Here is a 16,225-nt window from a genome sequence, read left to right as displayed (position 1 = left end):
GAGACTAAAGCTGAAGAATATATGGACAAAATAATCTATCTCCGGCCGTAGGCCTATCCCATAGTTTCTGACCACTTCATGTGACAAAAAAATAATTACATAGACCAAAACGTCGATCACACACAAAACAAGCGGGTATTTGACTGAAAAAGATCAACAAGCTTGCCAAAGTTCCCCAAAATCCGGACGGAGCACACAAGTTATGAATCATAAATAAATTAACGCCCATTCATATGCAAATCAGTCTTTGTCAGCTCTCAAAGTCCAAGTACATTTGCTGGGCTTAGTCCAATCGTGTGAAATAAAAACATATATTACAAAAGAAACAAATTGACCCGACGCTACACTTGGTAATGATTAACCACGCTCGGCATTCCTCCAGCATTGGATCACACAATAAACCAATGTGTAAACACAGTGCGCGTTGCCGAATGGCACAGCCTAACCCTGAATTCTTCGAGCTCGAGTTAAAAATTAACTACCAAAAAAATATCATAAAACTACTAGAGATAAGCATTCACGGCTAGACCGTTGTAAACTTGTGCCGTGCAATTAGTTGCCGCCATCATTGGACGCCATTTTGGGTTTGATCATAGAACAAGGAGTTACTCAATAAATTCTTCGTTTTTGGTAGTGTTTGGCGGTGTGATTCTCGCAAATTATAACAATTATATAAAAGTCCGTGCTTGGAAGTAACATCTTGACTGTGAGTGATGATGGTAGGTTTAAATTGCTGAGCAAGTCAGCAACATTCGGTGATTGTATAGGCCTGTACTTTTGGCCAAGTTGTGATTGTGTGGTGAAGGTTTATCGTCTGCGCAGATAATTTGAACTCGCTACTAGAACACCAGTTCGAGAAATGGCCAAAGCGGGACTCGTCATCTTCGCCCTTTGTCTCCTGGCCGCGTGTCTGTTCCTGGTCATGCTGCCGTCTCTGATCGTCACGGCTCGCCCCTACTCCACCTGGATTTTCCAGCCTGTGGACTGCCGCTTCAGCGCGCAGAATGAGGAGAACAGTCGGTTGGACTGTTTCCCGGAGCTCCAGATGCCGACGGAGAGGGAGTGTCGGGCCAGGGGGTGTTGCTTCGTCGATGTGACCATCAATCGGGAGCTGTTAGTGCCGGAGTGCTACCTCCCGATCGGGGTTGGGTATGAGGTGAGAAAATAAATCAACCAAAGGCATATTTATTTTTAATACAAACTCATACAAATTTATAGACATCAGTCAATCTGCTGCCCTTGCTCGGCGTCAGACAGCCTCGTTTTAATTATTAGAGGGACTTCATGTTTTTTAATTGGTCGTTGTTTCAAACATTACAAAACGCTTTCTTGTCATCATCAAATTCTGAGAGGAAGGGGGAGGGGTTACAGGCCTCTAGGGGAAGGGAAGGGGAGGGATGCCGAGTTTCTACGCCGGTTGTTAATTCGTTGCGCCTTGAGGATGGAATGATGGCTTGATTTAAACTCTATTATCGTTGTTTACAATTAATTCCATTCTTCAAAAGCACTTCTCCTCGTCGCCATGTTTTGGCCTTTAGGGATTTTTTTATGTTTTTTTTTTTAATTTACCTAAATATTTTGGACTTGTTCGTAAGCATTTACAGTGCTTATGGTTGTCAAAAGTCTATCTGTCTGGTACCTACCTTGTTTTTATTGTGAACTTAAATTGCGTTTAAAATTGTATTTTTCTTCCAGCTTGTAGTTTGGATTTTAAAAAAATGCTACATGATGTTTCTTTTGCAAAAGATTTCCACTCATTTCATCTTTGTATAGGCCTATAATGTGTTTAATTGAATTTTTAAAAATGGAGCAATTTTATGGGAACAAAGTTGAATCGCATGCATGAATTTAACTCAACTGACTTGAATTGTAAGAATTTTCGAATTTTAAGAGTTTGCATTTTAATTTTGAATTTGAAGAATTTTAAGGCAGGGATCCTCGCGATACATGATCTCTTCTTTTTGTTAACCCTTTTCCCCTAAGGTCATGGGGCAGCCGCAGTTGTTGACGTCAGGTTACAACCTCTATCTTCAGCGGATACACACCCCTCGGTTCTTCTATCGTGAAGCCGAGAACCTGGTCGTGCACGTTGATGAACAGGCGGAGAACAGACTGCACATCAAGGTACGGAGAAGAGAAACCAAAATAGCCAGCTAGGCTTAGTGTCTTAAATCGCATCTTAAATAAAATCTGATCAAATCATTCAGATCAAAATTAAATCAGATAAAATTACAATCTTGCAAGTTTCCTGATTCTACTGAAAACTATTTTTCATTTATCAGTTTGTTTTCCCTTAAAATAATGTTATCTTACGGAAAACATCCTGAAACATTAAAATGATAAAGACAAGTTTAATATTAACAACGATTATGGCAATATTAAGGACAGGTGAATTATTATATATACATGTATATGGGTGAGTCTGGCCTACTGGTTCGACTCCTGATCAGAGGGTCAGGGGTTCGAATCCAGCTGCTGGCCATATGTTGTGTCCCGTGGGCAAGGCACTCTATCCCCACTTGCCTCTCTCCACCCAGGAGTATAAATAGGTACCGGCATTAGCTGGGAGTAACCTGCGATGGACTAGCATCCCATCCAGGAGGAGTAGAAATATTCTCAGTCGTTTCATGCTACTGAAACAGGAGATAAACGCCAACCTAAAATGGGCCACACGATCGTGACAGACTTTACTTTACTTTACTTATTATTCTAAGGATGAAGCGTGTGGAAATTGTAAACTTCATTTATCGATTACAACCCTCTGTCACTGTTTCGAGAATCGACTAATCGAATTTTCTCTCACCATCAAACACCAGATTAATGAATTTCGATACGTGACCTACCAAGACTGGAAGTTTCCGGAGTTGGAGGATCGCATGTGGGTCCCTCGCTACGAGGTGCCCATCGACGTGACCAGGCCGGCTCGTCAGGCCTCGTGGACCGATTACATCTTCAACTACACACGCAGTCCCTTCACTATGCAGATGACTAGACGCGCATCAAGTCGCTTCAACATGTAAGATTGAACGAAGACATAACCTATCTAACAAAAAAGGCATTTTTTTACTCTAGTAACACATTTGCAGCCAATATTCCACTTCAAACTTAAGAGCCCGTTTCTCATCGTTACATAATTATTCATGTAAAACTCCCCAAGGAAACTCTTGCAAACAAGCACTGAAACCTTTCCTTTTTTTATCAGGATCGATACCGCTTTAGGAGCCCTGATCTTCGAGGACCAGTTCTTGCAGATCACCTTCAAGCTCCCGAATTCCGTCCTCTACGGCTTCGGAGAGCAGAACCGAGAGCGGCTGAGGCACAACATGAACTGGAAGGAGTGGGGCATGTTTGCTGCTCCGGCACACCCAGACGATAAAATAGTGAGTTGGATAATCTCTTCACGGGTATCGTTCATGTGAAGGGAGGCTGATACTTCATCCAGGTTTTGTTTCCATAGGTTTGACCGGATCCCACGAAATGAGGCTAAGTGACAATTTTTTTTAGCTTTTTAGTTTTTTGCAGCATAATCACTCAGCTTGTCTTAACTTTGCACACATATATATCAGTGAGGTTCATGAAATTTAATGTCAACCAATCCTATTGATTTCCATTGAGAAAGATTTCATTTAGAAAATGGGGGGGGGGGGGGGAGGGGTTAGGTTGAGGGATGAAGGGGGGGGGAAGAAATATTTTTTGGGAGTGGGGGAGGGGCAGGAGCTAAGATGCAAGTTATGCAATAACAGCCACTATCATGACACATTAACTCAGTTTGTATATTGCAACGACCTACTTTGTGCACAGAACCAAAATTTCCCTCTCTAGTTTCAACTGTAGTTCTGATTCTGAACCGCAAAGAAAATAAACAGATCTCTGTGTTGACAACGTGTGGGGGAGCAAAACTTGCCCCTGCCCCTCAAAAGTAGCTCAGGCGGTCAGAAAATTGTATAACTCCTGTTTGATTTGAGATTAAGCATTAATGTGTTACTTAATGGTGACTAATATTTGTGAACAATGCCGCAAAGTGTTTTATCGCTACCACATTCTGGCAATAAACTAAAAGATCGTGCAAAACCATGAAATGAAATATACGAAAGCCGGATGAACCCATTTCACATTGAGACAGCAATGAAGCTAAATTAACGAGAAATAATAAACTGTTTACCTACAGACCAATGCGAATATGTATGGCCACCATCCGTTCTTCATGAACATTGATGACGACGGAGAAGCATTCGGCATGTACTTCCACAACAGCAACGCCATGGGTAATTATTACATAATCATACTAGGCCTATGTTTCAACGACAGAGGGCGCGATGCACTATTTGATTTATTAAGCTCAAGAATAACGACAATTTTTTTTCTTTTTGTTTGTTTACAGAATATTATTTTCAAATATGCAATCTCCATTCTCCAAACAACAGAAGGAGCAAATATAAATATATGGTCAGCGTACATACCACCAGACCAAAACAAGATGTGGAAATAAATATTGTAGGTTTCTTCGTCCCCCAGTTAACTTTAAGCTTAAGGAACAATGTTAAGGAGACGTACATATTCTGTCCTCTTTATCTGATGACAATTTTCTCATTCCACAGACGTGCATCTGACACCGATGCCCGCGGTGACTTGGCGAACAACCGGCGGAATTCTCGATTTCTACATATTCACCGGGCCAACACCGGAGCAAGTCATTCAACAATATCAAGAGGTTCGAATTAAACAAATCATTTTTCCTACTCACATTCAGAGAAGAATTTCCCCCTTTCGCGATTGAAATGATGTTGCCACCCATTATTGAACCGTTTTTTTTTCTTTTTTAAACCACCAGGTGATTGGGCGGCCTGAAATTCCGCCGTATTGGGCGCTTGGGCTACATCTTGGAATTGAATCCTTTGGGAACGCACAGGCGCTGGAAAATTTTGTCATGGAAAACGTAGAGGCACAGGTTCCATTTGTAAGTAATGAAGTTATTAGCTGAGTAGTGTTCATGTGTAATCATTACAGTAGTATTGATTTCGCTGATTATGGTGATTATAGCGGTGATCATGTAAGGTAGTACACAGTTACCGCGCCATTAAACGGTAATCCTGAGAAAAAGTAATCAATGCCGTTTGAGGATGCAGATCCAATTGCCATTAAACTTTCATGATTCGTACTTTTTAACGTTTTATTTTTATCCTTCAGGATGTCATTTTTAGTGGCATGGACTATCAAGAGTACTATCTTTCCTTCACCCACGACGAGAAAAAAGTCCGCCGGAGTTTCCTCGACAACTATCTGCACCCACGAAACTTGAAATACGCCATCCACTTGGTAAGATTCACAAGAGTGTGTTCTCTATTAAATACAAAATTATTGGAGTCGAAAACTATTGTATTTCAGCAGCCAGAGCTGCTTTGTTCATTCATAAACAATAGCAACACAGGGTCGTCATTTTTCTACCAATCAGACAAGTCGTTTACATGCGCATTTTGTATATGGACAATTATTCTTAATTGGCTTTAATTACTGCCTCCCTTCTATCCACTTAGACTCCAGCTTTGAGTAATCAGGTGCCGACGCCGAAGTTGAACTACTGGCCGTATTACTACGCCGATAAACACGGCCTCCTGGTCAATCGCACGGACGGTTTCACGCCCGCGTTTGGCGTGGTGAGTAATACACCCTCCAAAACTCACGCATGTTTACGTTACATACCTAGTGTGGACATTCCTTGTTTTCGTGTAATTAAGGAAAACCATTGAAAAAACTCATTTTCTCACACTGAAAACTCTTTCAAGTGAAATGTTTTACTTTATAATTCCCTTGAGTGTTCGTTCATTTTGCGACCGATACTGAACCTAACTCCAAAATGTCTCTAAGCCTGTTTTTCCAGAGAGGGGGGAACCTTTAACCTTGAGTATGTCTGTGTGGACGTGGGCAGCGCAAGTCCACACAACGTATCCGAATATTGGTTTATGTGGACATCTTTTATTCGGAAGTCCCATTTAAAAAAAAAAAATTGCAAGTTCACGGCATTTGTTTCTTTCATGATTTTTCTATAGAGCTGGCATGGTGAGGCATCGTACCTGGACTTTACACACGAGTTTGCCAAAGTTCACTGGGCTGCCTTTGCCGAATTTCTGCACCAGCAGCTTCCCTTCGACGGAATCATCATTGTAAATATGTTCTAAAATTAATTTTAGTTTCCAAACGAATGAAAGCTTATTAGTTTGAAAGTTCTTTTGCTTGTGTTTTTTCCAATGATGATTTTAGTGTTTTTTTATTGATGGTTATAGGACCATACAGTCTGTTGTTGCACAATGACGTGTGAATTAATTGTTGACGGAATAGTTACCTTTACTTTTTTATTCATTCATTGTACAGACGGAAAACGAGCCGGCTAACTTCATGAACGGTTCGCGAATGGGCTGCGACTTGGAGAGCAAGTGGAACAGCCCACCTTATACCCCTAGTATGTAAACAATTAATTGAGTCTCGTGGAGAATACCATTCTCCGTCAGAAGGTTATGATCGTGTAGATTCATCCCGTTTTAATGAAAAATAAAAGTGTGGTTTCTGTTGGTAGATCTATAATCTAACATCTTTGATCGGACGCAAGTACTAAGCGCACTGGGTTTTTTTCTTCACGGTAATCGTGCACAATTAAGTTGTCGACAACGTCGATTCAGTATGTGTGATCGACAGGAATTATGCAAACTTCTACTAACGTTTACATCCGACCATGTTTCGTTTGATAACCAGAACTGAAGAGCGCTATGTTGTACTACGAGACGCTCTGCATGGACACCAAAATGGCTAAAGGCATTCACTACAACTTGCACAGTCTCTACGGCCACTTTTCCGCCGAGGCTTCTAATTAGTAAGTCCAACGAGATCTATTTCGTATTACAACCAAACTACAGTATATAGTTAAACAAAGATTGTTTGTTGTTTTTATTGCCCTTCATTGTTTCAATGCGGTTCCACACACATAGAGTTATACCTACTGTCAATTTGTCCATAAGTTTGTACACAAAACAACACGGAGCCACCCAGTCGTACCGCGGGCTCCATGTTGCTCTTGGTCAATTTAACAAAGCTGTGATAGTACCAAACGGATGTCGTTTCTTTTCCCTTGATGCACTTCGGGTTTTAAGAAGCACAATTTGCGCCTCCAACGGCAAATTATTATAATTTTTTTTTTTTATAAATCGCTGGTATGTCTCTTTCTTCCTCGTAGTGCCGGTAGCTTGTTGTACAACGACAAGCGAGCCATGACGCTGACCCGTAGCTCGTTCGCAGGTACCGGCAAGTATGCCGGCCACTTCCTGGGCAAGAACAGGGCTTTGTGGGCTGACATGTTCCGCTCAGTTATAGGTAACTACGTCGACAAACCAACTTCACTTATTTGGACTTGTCGTTTGCTTCATCGCAATTTTGAAAAGGCCATTATTTTCGTACGAATGCGGGGGCGGGGGGGGGGGGGCTGCAGTGACAGCACCAGTTTTGGAGCACAAAGTGTTCGGACTTGATTACCTGTTATTTACTAAATGTTTACATACGGCTATGATTTACAAATACCAATAATTATACTCAATTTAATTTGTTGATTATTTAAAGTAGGCTATATAAAGTTGCTAACCTGTTCCTATAAACGCGACATTTCAACTGTTGGTTCCAACAAAATGTTGTCGTTCAAATGAAATTGATCGTGTAAAAAAATGACGCTTTTTTTTGTCAAAATGACAATATTTTTGGTCGTACCTTTTCAGGTTTAATTGCTCGGAAAATGGTCTCTGAAAAATAGCATTTGCATATTATCAACGTTTCTTTTCTTTTTCTTTCCAGAAATTGACGAGTTCAACATGTTTGGCATTCCTTTCGTGAGTCCTTCTTATTTTGGTTTTCATTTTACAATAAATTCTCAACTACCTACGTTGAAGGCATGCAATCGACGTCTAAGAGGACACGTGTTAGACACACACACAAAAATAGTTCTGTATAGGTTTGGAGCATATTAGACTCGTAAACAAAACCGATCCTATTGGTTAATGATTCAATTTCTTCAAACAGATATTTTCATAATAACAATTATGTTTTTATATTTGAATCATAATTCATTTTGATGAACTTGTTTTGGTTCTGATTTTTGTTCAATCACGGCCCATCAGACGGGAGCTGATATCTGCGGCACGACAGGCGAGCCCGAGTCCGCTGAACTCTGCCAGCGATGGATGCAACTCGGCGCGTACCAGCCCCTGGCAAGAATCTACAGATCACTCAACACATCAGTAAGGAGTCCTGGTTTTTACACCGTTAATCTCGCAATCCGATCCATGCTTACTCGTTTGGGATGTCATCTTCCGTTTGGGAGCAAGCGTAGACTTAATTTCCCCCAGTTGTTAAGTTTCAAACAAAAGCATCCCGAATTTTGTTTTGGTTCATGATGATCAAGATCGTTCGAGTTTACAAGCCTGATAACTGAGAATGACTGAAATACTATGGTCATATTCCACTGATTGACCCACGGAGACTTCTTCTGCCTATTTCCATATGATCATGGTCATACGCCATGGACTATTGTTCACCTTAGCATTTTGAACAGGCTTGAAAAATACAATAATTTGGAACATTTGATTTGATCTGTGAATTAAGAACTGAGCTCGGCCTGAGCTACTTTAAAATTTAACCCGTGACAAATCCTCTATAAAATGGCCCTACTAGGGCCTATATCAATAATTGCTATGCCGAAGAAATCTCCCAAAGAGTTTGATCGTTAAAATTAATATAACTCCGGTTTAATCCGGAGTTAATCCTTCTAATCATAATTAACATCACCACTCGTAATGTTTCCAAACTGATAATCCTTGTTTGGGATCACATAGGTCATAATAATTATATGCTACAGTAATATTGTATTTGTTGATACTATTGTTTGTGTCGTCTGTCCAATGCGCAGAGAGTAGACCCGGCCTCCTTTCGAACCAGCGACCCCACTGCCTTCAACAACATGAGAGAGATGGCTAGGAGGCGGTATAGCATCCTGCCTTATCTCTACACTCAGCTATACCACGCGCACGTTGACGGCTATGCAGTCACCAGGGCACCATTCTACGAGTGAGATCTCTTAAAAGTTTAGGGGGGGGGGTTAAAACTTGTTAAAATTAAAAGAAATTTAGAGGTTAAGGGGACGAACCTGTGTTCACGTAACAGGAACGAAATGCCCATCTCTCTTTCGAAGCAATTGGGCCAGACTCAATCCTGCTGCTGTGGCCGGGGATCGCCACACCTACTCTACAGCGACTCTACTACCTTACCAGCATTGAATAATGCCGGTACCCATTTAACACCTTGGTTAAGAGGAGTAATTGAGGTAAAGCGCCTTACTCAAGGACACAACACGCATTGCCACGGCAGGGCTCAAACCCACAATCTCGTGATCATGAGGCCTGCGCTCAATTGCTATATATAGGCCACACGTGCCCACAATATTGGTCGGATAATATACTTCATTTAAGAACAAAAGAGTATCTCTAGACCCCCAACTTTTCTGATAAAGACACGGTTTCACTTCAACAGTTAGATTCTATGATAGATGATTATTCTGCTTCTTTTTTTTCTCCAGTTTTAATTTCGACAAGCTCAGTGTGTGGGATGTGGACTGGGAGTTTATGCTTGGTAACGCGTTGCTGGTGGTGCCTGTATACGAAGAGGTAAAGATGAGACCTGAGTTTTAAACCTTATTTGTGTTTATTTGATAAAACAAGGAGAGCTTTTCTCTAGCCCAAGTTCGAACGAAACTATATTATGATCGACCATTGTATTACTTTCGTTGCTAGAACCCCCGCTAGAAACTAGTTTTCTTTTTATTTAATTACTAGGGTGCAAGGACCGTTACCATGTACCATCCAAACTGGCGTTTCTATTATTTCTACGACCCGCAAGAATCGGTAAGTTAGTGTACCATAATTTAATACCAGATTTTAATACACTTCACGTTTACGTAAAATGAAGGAATTCAAAATGTGTACCTTACAAAAAGAGCTTTTAATTCTTAGTATGGTGAAGAATAGATGCTCTTTGGGAGCAAGACACTGAATGTTATGATTAGGATCCCCAATGTGAGAGCGCCATATTAAAAGTAATTCATAACGCATACCCATAGCTCACTCTCTTTTTTTTTTTTTTTTTTTTTTAGTTCGAGTGTTTAAGGTGAAATGCACTTTAAAAATCATCATAATAGTTTAAAACTCACATGCAGACATAATGATACCTCGGTGGTTTGAAAAATGGAATTTGCACGTTTTACGATCTGTGGGAAGTCTTGCTTTGTAATTACATGTGTCTTTACTATACCAGGGCAAAGTGCTGGGATCTATGTTGGAGACTGCTAGCGAGCTGTCCAACGTCACCGTCTCTGCACCACTGAGCGAGATACCAATATTCATCCGCGGGGAGCACATTATTGTCACACAGGAACCCGGCAATTGCACGTACTACACGTGAGTTCAGGAGGAAGAGCACCGTCATGGGCACACTTTGTTATTTTTAAAAATTCACTTCATTTTGCTATAAACTGAGTCATGCTTATAGATGAAACGATTCGGTGACATTATAACTGAATAAACATCTTACACGATTTTTGATTTAGATCGCATTCAAGGGCCATTTTAATTGGTAACCATGCATAGAAATATTCGAAGCAAAACAAAAATTGTTTCAGCAGATACTGCATAGTTACCAACCAAACAGCGTACGGAGGCCTATATGTGGCCTGCTTTTAGCCGATTTAGCGCAAAGCTTAGTAGTAACATTTACTTGTCCAGGTGTAAAATATTTACTCAGATCGTACTCGTTAACACCTTTCTTATCCTTTCTTGTGGATACATTATCTATGTTTTATTGCTGCATTTTCCTCGTTCTCACAGCCGTATGAACCCATTGACGATTTGGGTGGCAATGCCGGAGAACAACGTGGACATCTCAAGGGGCGATTTATTCTGGGACGATGGTGAAACACAGAGTGAGTTGCATAAAAAATATACCACCAATATAATGGCGGCGGCAAGATCACTATGAACCTGAATGCAAAGAACCTATGTTAACTCATCCATTTGTATTTTTTCGGCAGACACGTATGAACGCAACCTTGATATCTACATGGAGTTCTTCGCAGATCTCGTAAGTTCTCGAGCACTTGTTGATAAATTGCTCCCTCCAAGGCGGTCCATTACCAAAAGATCACAGTACACTACCGACTGAATGAAAGCTATGATTTAAGTTAGGCACATACTTACACTTTGTCAATCCCAACACTGGGTCAGTGTAATGAACCTCAACATCTACTTTCATGGACGCTTCAGTTTTTTTGACCTGGATTTTGTTTTCTCCAAATTTCCCAGCTCAAACTCGAGATACTCTCCCAGCGAGTCGGCATGGTTGCCGAGGTCCCTGAATTGGTAGGCCTATTGCCGAACATCACCAAAGTCAAGTTCGTGGGGCAAGAAAAAGATCCGGCAGGCCAGCTGTACGTCGACAACGTACAGCATCCAACGTCTCTGTACAACTATGACTCAGTCAATAAGGTGAGCACTCTTTAGGACCAAGTGAAGTCATTGTACTCCATATTACCACTCCCACAACAATGGAATTGTAAACAAATCTAATTTGCTATGTTAGTCTTTTTGACTGATCCATTTTTTTTTCGATCAAAATAAATCCTCAGCCAAAATAGATTTCTTTATAAATGAAATATGTTTTCGTGTACTTCAAGAGTCTACTTTGTGTCAAGATACGATGGGCGTTGTGTACACTGGTCCCCACACAAATGATTCCAATGGAGAGAACTGGAACCAGCGCGTAAATCGGTTGTACAGCGCGCAGTGGCCCTTGCAGCTGTCCATATTTTTTTTTTTTTTTTAACGGAGATCACTGTTCAGCCCCAGGGCACGACTCTTGGCGGCGCTTTGAAAATAATAGGATTCTTTTGAATAAGCCAAGAATCTTCCTATTCGTGGAAAAAGGAACGTCATTTTACAGTCACAGTGAGTTCAGCATTATTTGTATTATATAAGGATTTAATAAAATCTATTTTTTTTTTTTTTTTTTTTTTTTTTTTAATTTCTTATTTTTTCCTCCTTTTTTCCTGGACAGATTCTGGATATCGAAGGTCTTTCTCTAGACATTATCTCGGATCATCGGATCGATCTTCAATCACCGAACTAAGACGCAAGACGCCAATTACAGGCAACAGCTAAGCACACATTTGCTGAGAGTGAGCACAGACCAAAGAAATGCCCACCAGAAAACGGGATCACGTGTTAAACTGTCACGTGATCTGTACTGCCAGTGGCTTAGTGTGGCTATTTTTAGCTGAAGTGAATAATGGAAAGGCAATAATTTTTGCTTAGCCGCTACACGAAAATAGGATGACCGCGATATGATTTAATTTCAAACCTCCGAATGAATTGCATGTACAGGCCAACTTTTATTGTAACAACTTCGTTTCTGTTATCGATACTGCAATCTTGAATAGTGAAAATAGTGACTTATTTCTCTGTTTTGTAGAACTTGCTAAAAAAAATATAGTCGCTATACTTAAGACATACGCCAATTGTGGTAGCTTTTGACTAGATTTCCAATCAATCGTAGATTTTCTAGTTATAGTGCTTTTTGGGGTAAAGTTATTTGGGTAGATGTTCTTTGTAGCAATACCCATCGACTGACCATTAATTCCTGCTCATGATACATGGTCTCGCTGACATTAAGAGGTGAAGGCCTAGTCTAACATTGGTATATATTTTTTTTGACGGTAGTGTCCTGTTGTTCAGAAGGGGAAAAACTGTTTTATGTAACCATGCTGTGCTATTTTACAAAGCTTTTACGTTTATAACAAGTTTGTATTTTTTTCTTTTCATTGTTTTATGGTTGATAACGTCTTCCCTTCCTAGACTTACAAAAGGGTTGGGGGAAATCATGTAAAATATCGAGTTAGACCAACAACCTATATGGAGTAGGAATAAAACAGATTTTTGAGTTAGGTATTCCGCAGCTTTGTTTCAGTAATATTTGCTGAAGAAAAAAAAATGAAAAAAGGGTTTCATTAATCAAATTCGAGAATTTTAGTTCAATAGAGAATGACCAAGTCAACATCGACGATGTTTTGGGTGAAGTTAGAGCTACAAAAGAAATTACACTTTACTAAAACATCATGAGATTTGACATCTTACTTTCAACGAGTAAACGATTATAGGATTGCATGTTTAGTGCATATTTGTTTTGCTTGTTACTACACAATTTCCGTTTTTAAAATTGACACAACGTCATTTTGGTGTCTAACTGTAAAAAAAAACAGCTTTGCCGCTCAGCCGAAACTATTAATTTCATAGTATTTAGAATCTTCTAATCGTCTAGATCGATAAATAATGGTAATGAGATTTTTAAGTTAGTGCTAAACTGCTTTTGGTACCAAATAATACATAAACGTATGTAATAACAAGGGAGTACTGTACATATTTTTTGATGACGATTTTGTAGACTTGTAAATTTTAAAGCAACACTGAAATTTTTGGAAAATCTTATTGCGAATAAAACATGAATGAATATAATAAAATTCAATGATACTATATGTTATTGATTTGTAAAGAAGCGTTAGACGACAGCCAATGAATAAGCTACTTCAATTTTAACAGGACAAAAAATGACTGAATATATCAAGGTGAATTATATAATAATATTGTAATACTTAAAGTGGTTACGAACTTGTCTAAATCATGTGTGAATAGCGAAAGAGAATTACTCAAAATACCAACGCTTATAAAAATGTGCTGGCTATAGTCAGCCAGATGTAACTTTGAAAACAAAAATGACAAGTACCTTGCAATGACCACAGTAATAAGCCTGTGACGTCATGATTCCGTTTCAGTTTCTCAAAGTTCAAAGTAGTGACAAATCTCTCCGTTCTCCCGCATAGCGCCCTCTGTGTCCGCCGACAGCCTCGCGTCGTTCAGCTGGCACACCATCGCCTCGCGTGCTGATTGGCTGATACTGAAGGAGTGGCAACGCAGCTCCTCCCAACAGGCGCGGCCACAAGCCGTCACGCTCTCGAATGGGCGGGTCTCGATGGCATGGTCCAGCATGCAGTGCTGCAGGGCGTGGCCGCGCTCGCCGATCACCTGACAGTAGCTCCCCCAATCGGTTGCCTTCATTTCGCACACCGCTTGCTTCACTTGCTGGCATTCGGCATTGACCCAGCTGCCACGAGCAGTTATGCCCAAACGTACACAGCTCCTAGCATTATCTAGCTTTGGATATCCGCGTCCGTGATACCAGTTGGTGTAAGTTTGGGCATGGTTTCCACTCCTTCCTGAACAGGTCACTTCGTCCTTCTCCGCTGCAAACTTGCAGTTAATCCACAGTCCTAATGGTGGAGATCCGTCGAAGAAGTCGAGAAAGCTCTGCCAGATGAAAGCGTTCTCCTCGGCGGAGTTTGGCGCCGCTAGATCCCCGCCCGGGCGCCGGCAGATCGCACGGGCGCCGGCCCAGTCGTACGAGCCCCTCATGAACAGGTAACACGTCTCGCGCCATTGTTTCCAGCCAGGTGGGCACTGGCTACAAATGATGATGGGAAAACAGACCACAAGGAATCCAAGACAGAGAAGAAATAATGATCTCGACGAATGCATTCTTTTAACACTCAACCACAACCTTTAAGTCAAAAGGAATTCTAGTTTGATACGTCAAAATTGAAGGCCTATTGGCCAAAAACAGCAGTAACAACAAAATTTTCGTCCGTACAAAACATACCAACAAATTCAGAACTCCTGCACTGACAACTCGGACTTCTGTATCCTGCAATTCCAGTGGTGTTTATGAGCGAACTCACCGGTGTTGACGCTGTTAAATTGCCTTCATATTTTAGTCCTTAAAAGGGTAATAAAAATAAGCCTGATGCATGCAAGCAATTTGCACAGCAGTAATTTTGTCTTTATAGCCTATTATGGATGCACTTGAAGCGCCAAGTGCCAATAAAGCAAATGTCTCTAAGTCACGTCACGTGCGTGGCCATGCAGTAGGCATTATTGTTAAAAACAATGCAACTTATAGTAAAGGATGATAAAAGGGATGATAAAAGGGCCAAAATGCCCATACTTCAAAATTCTTTTTAAAAATACTCGGAAGTCTCACAGGTATGTATAAGATGCACAGAAAAATGATGATCAACACGTCATCTTTCATTTTCTTTTCCTTTTGTGGTGGGTTCACTGGGTTGACCATTGACTTTTCCAGAAATTCTCACCAAAAGAAGACGACCCCTATTTTTCCCAAAGCGGAAGTAGTTATCTTGAAAAACGATCTCTCCACAACATGTATAGAGCGCTACTTTCGAGCCTAATTGCAACCAAAATGTTCAGAATTGGAAGCCCCAAGTCCGGGCCAGAGGTTCATTGCCATATCTCTTCAATTCCCCAATTGTATGGCTCTCAGAACTCTCTAAAATAGAATATTTTGAGGGTTAACTTTTATTCATGAGCTCGGCGGATGGGTTTAAGTCTATTTACCGGTGTGCAACCATAATGTCGCATGAACAGCGCCACCCATCGTCATGCAGGGAGTTCATAATAATAGGCGTGCTATTAATTTAATTGCTAATTAAAGTAATATAGTGCCTGGTCTGTCCTGCTAGACTAATGGTTACGGTGTGTTAAATTACCCGATACTTCACTTAAGCTCACTTACCACTGTAATGGTCATTATATGATGGTTGGGCATAAACATAATTATTGTTGACTGCTACGATTATTAGTGTTTTGCGATTATTGCAATACTAATGCGAAGCTTCTCAGACGTTGCACACTTTAATTTTTGAGCGTCAGGCTATTAGGCCTATGCTGTTGAACTTTCCTTGCAAACTCGTAGGTACTTTCACACAAAAGGCTATTAAATGAAAGTGGAAAACTTCGGTTGACATCATCCATGTTGTCACGCTTAGACGACAACCTTAGTTTATCGGACATGTTTTAAGTTATTCCAAATTGCTGTAATCTGAAATATTACCCGGAAAAATATCATATATTCAGCGTACAGTCCCACCCGGCGCTCATTCGCTCAATGTCCTATTTATTATGAAAACATTTTTTCCAGTCCTTGCTTTATAAATAAACGAGAGGTCTTTTCCTTGCGGCTGACATCCGTTCTGAAATCATTGCCTTGGATGTTATGAGTAGACGCGTTGCCAAAT

At 40.6% G+C, this 16,225-nt stretch overlaps 1 protein-coding gene across 1 annotated transcript; it reads left to right on the top strand.

Annotated features, from left to right (window-relative positions):
- Positions 1–504: 504 nt before the first annotated feature.
- LOC119723475 (sucrase-isomaltase, intestinal-like) lies at positions 505–13,028 on the top strand. The gene is made up of 23 exons (XM_038194148.1): positions 505–1,156; positions 1,984–2,124; positions 2,817–3,016; positions 3,203–3,380; positions 4,169–4,265; positions 4,599–4,711; positions 4,832–4,957; positions 5,188–5,316; positions 5,535–5,654; positions 6,048–6,161; positions 6,370–6,457; positions 6,748–6,865; positions 7,226–7,362; positions 7,834–7,868; positions 8,157–8,276; positions 8,945–9,102; positions 9,611–9,698; positions 9,867–9,935; positions 10,345–10,487; positions 10,914–11,008; positions 11,117–11,166; positions 11,388–11,570; positions 12,139–13,028. Exons 1-23 carry the CDS (start codon positions 860–862, stop codon positions 12,208–12,210), a joined length of 2,871 nt encoding a protein of 956 aa, XP_038050076.1. The 5' UTR covers positions 505–859; the 3' UTR covers positions 12,211–13,028.
- Positions 13,029–16,225: the final 3,197 nt, after the last annotated feature.

This window comes from Patiria miniata, unplaced genomic scaffold, assembly GCF_015706575.1.
Source record: "Patiria miniata isolate m_02_andy unplaced genomic scaffold, ASM1570657v1 HiC_scaffold_17, whole genome shotgun sequence".
Lineage (NCBI taxonomy): Eukaryota > Metazoa > Echinodermata > Asteroidea > Valvatida > Asterinidae > Patiria > Patiria miniata.
The sequence above is the reverse complement of the archived record's forward strand: the minus strand, read 5'-3'. Positions and strand labels throughout refer to the sequence as shown.

Excerpts from the sequence above, each read along its gene's own strand:
- LOC119723475 (XM_038194148.1), top strand. The coding sequence starts at position 860 with ATGGCCAAAGCGGGACTCGTCATCTTCGCCCTTTGTCTCCTGGCCGCG. Across the intron at positions 8,277-8,944 it reads ACAGATCACTCAACACATCA|AGAGTAGACCCGGCCTCCTT; the intron begins GTAAGGAGTCCT and ends TCCAATGCGCAG. Across the intron at positions 9,103-9,610 it reads ACCAGGGCACCATTCTACGA|TTTTAATTTCGACAAGCTCA; the intron begins GTGAGATCTCTT and ends TTTTTTCTCCAG.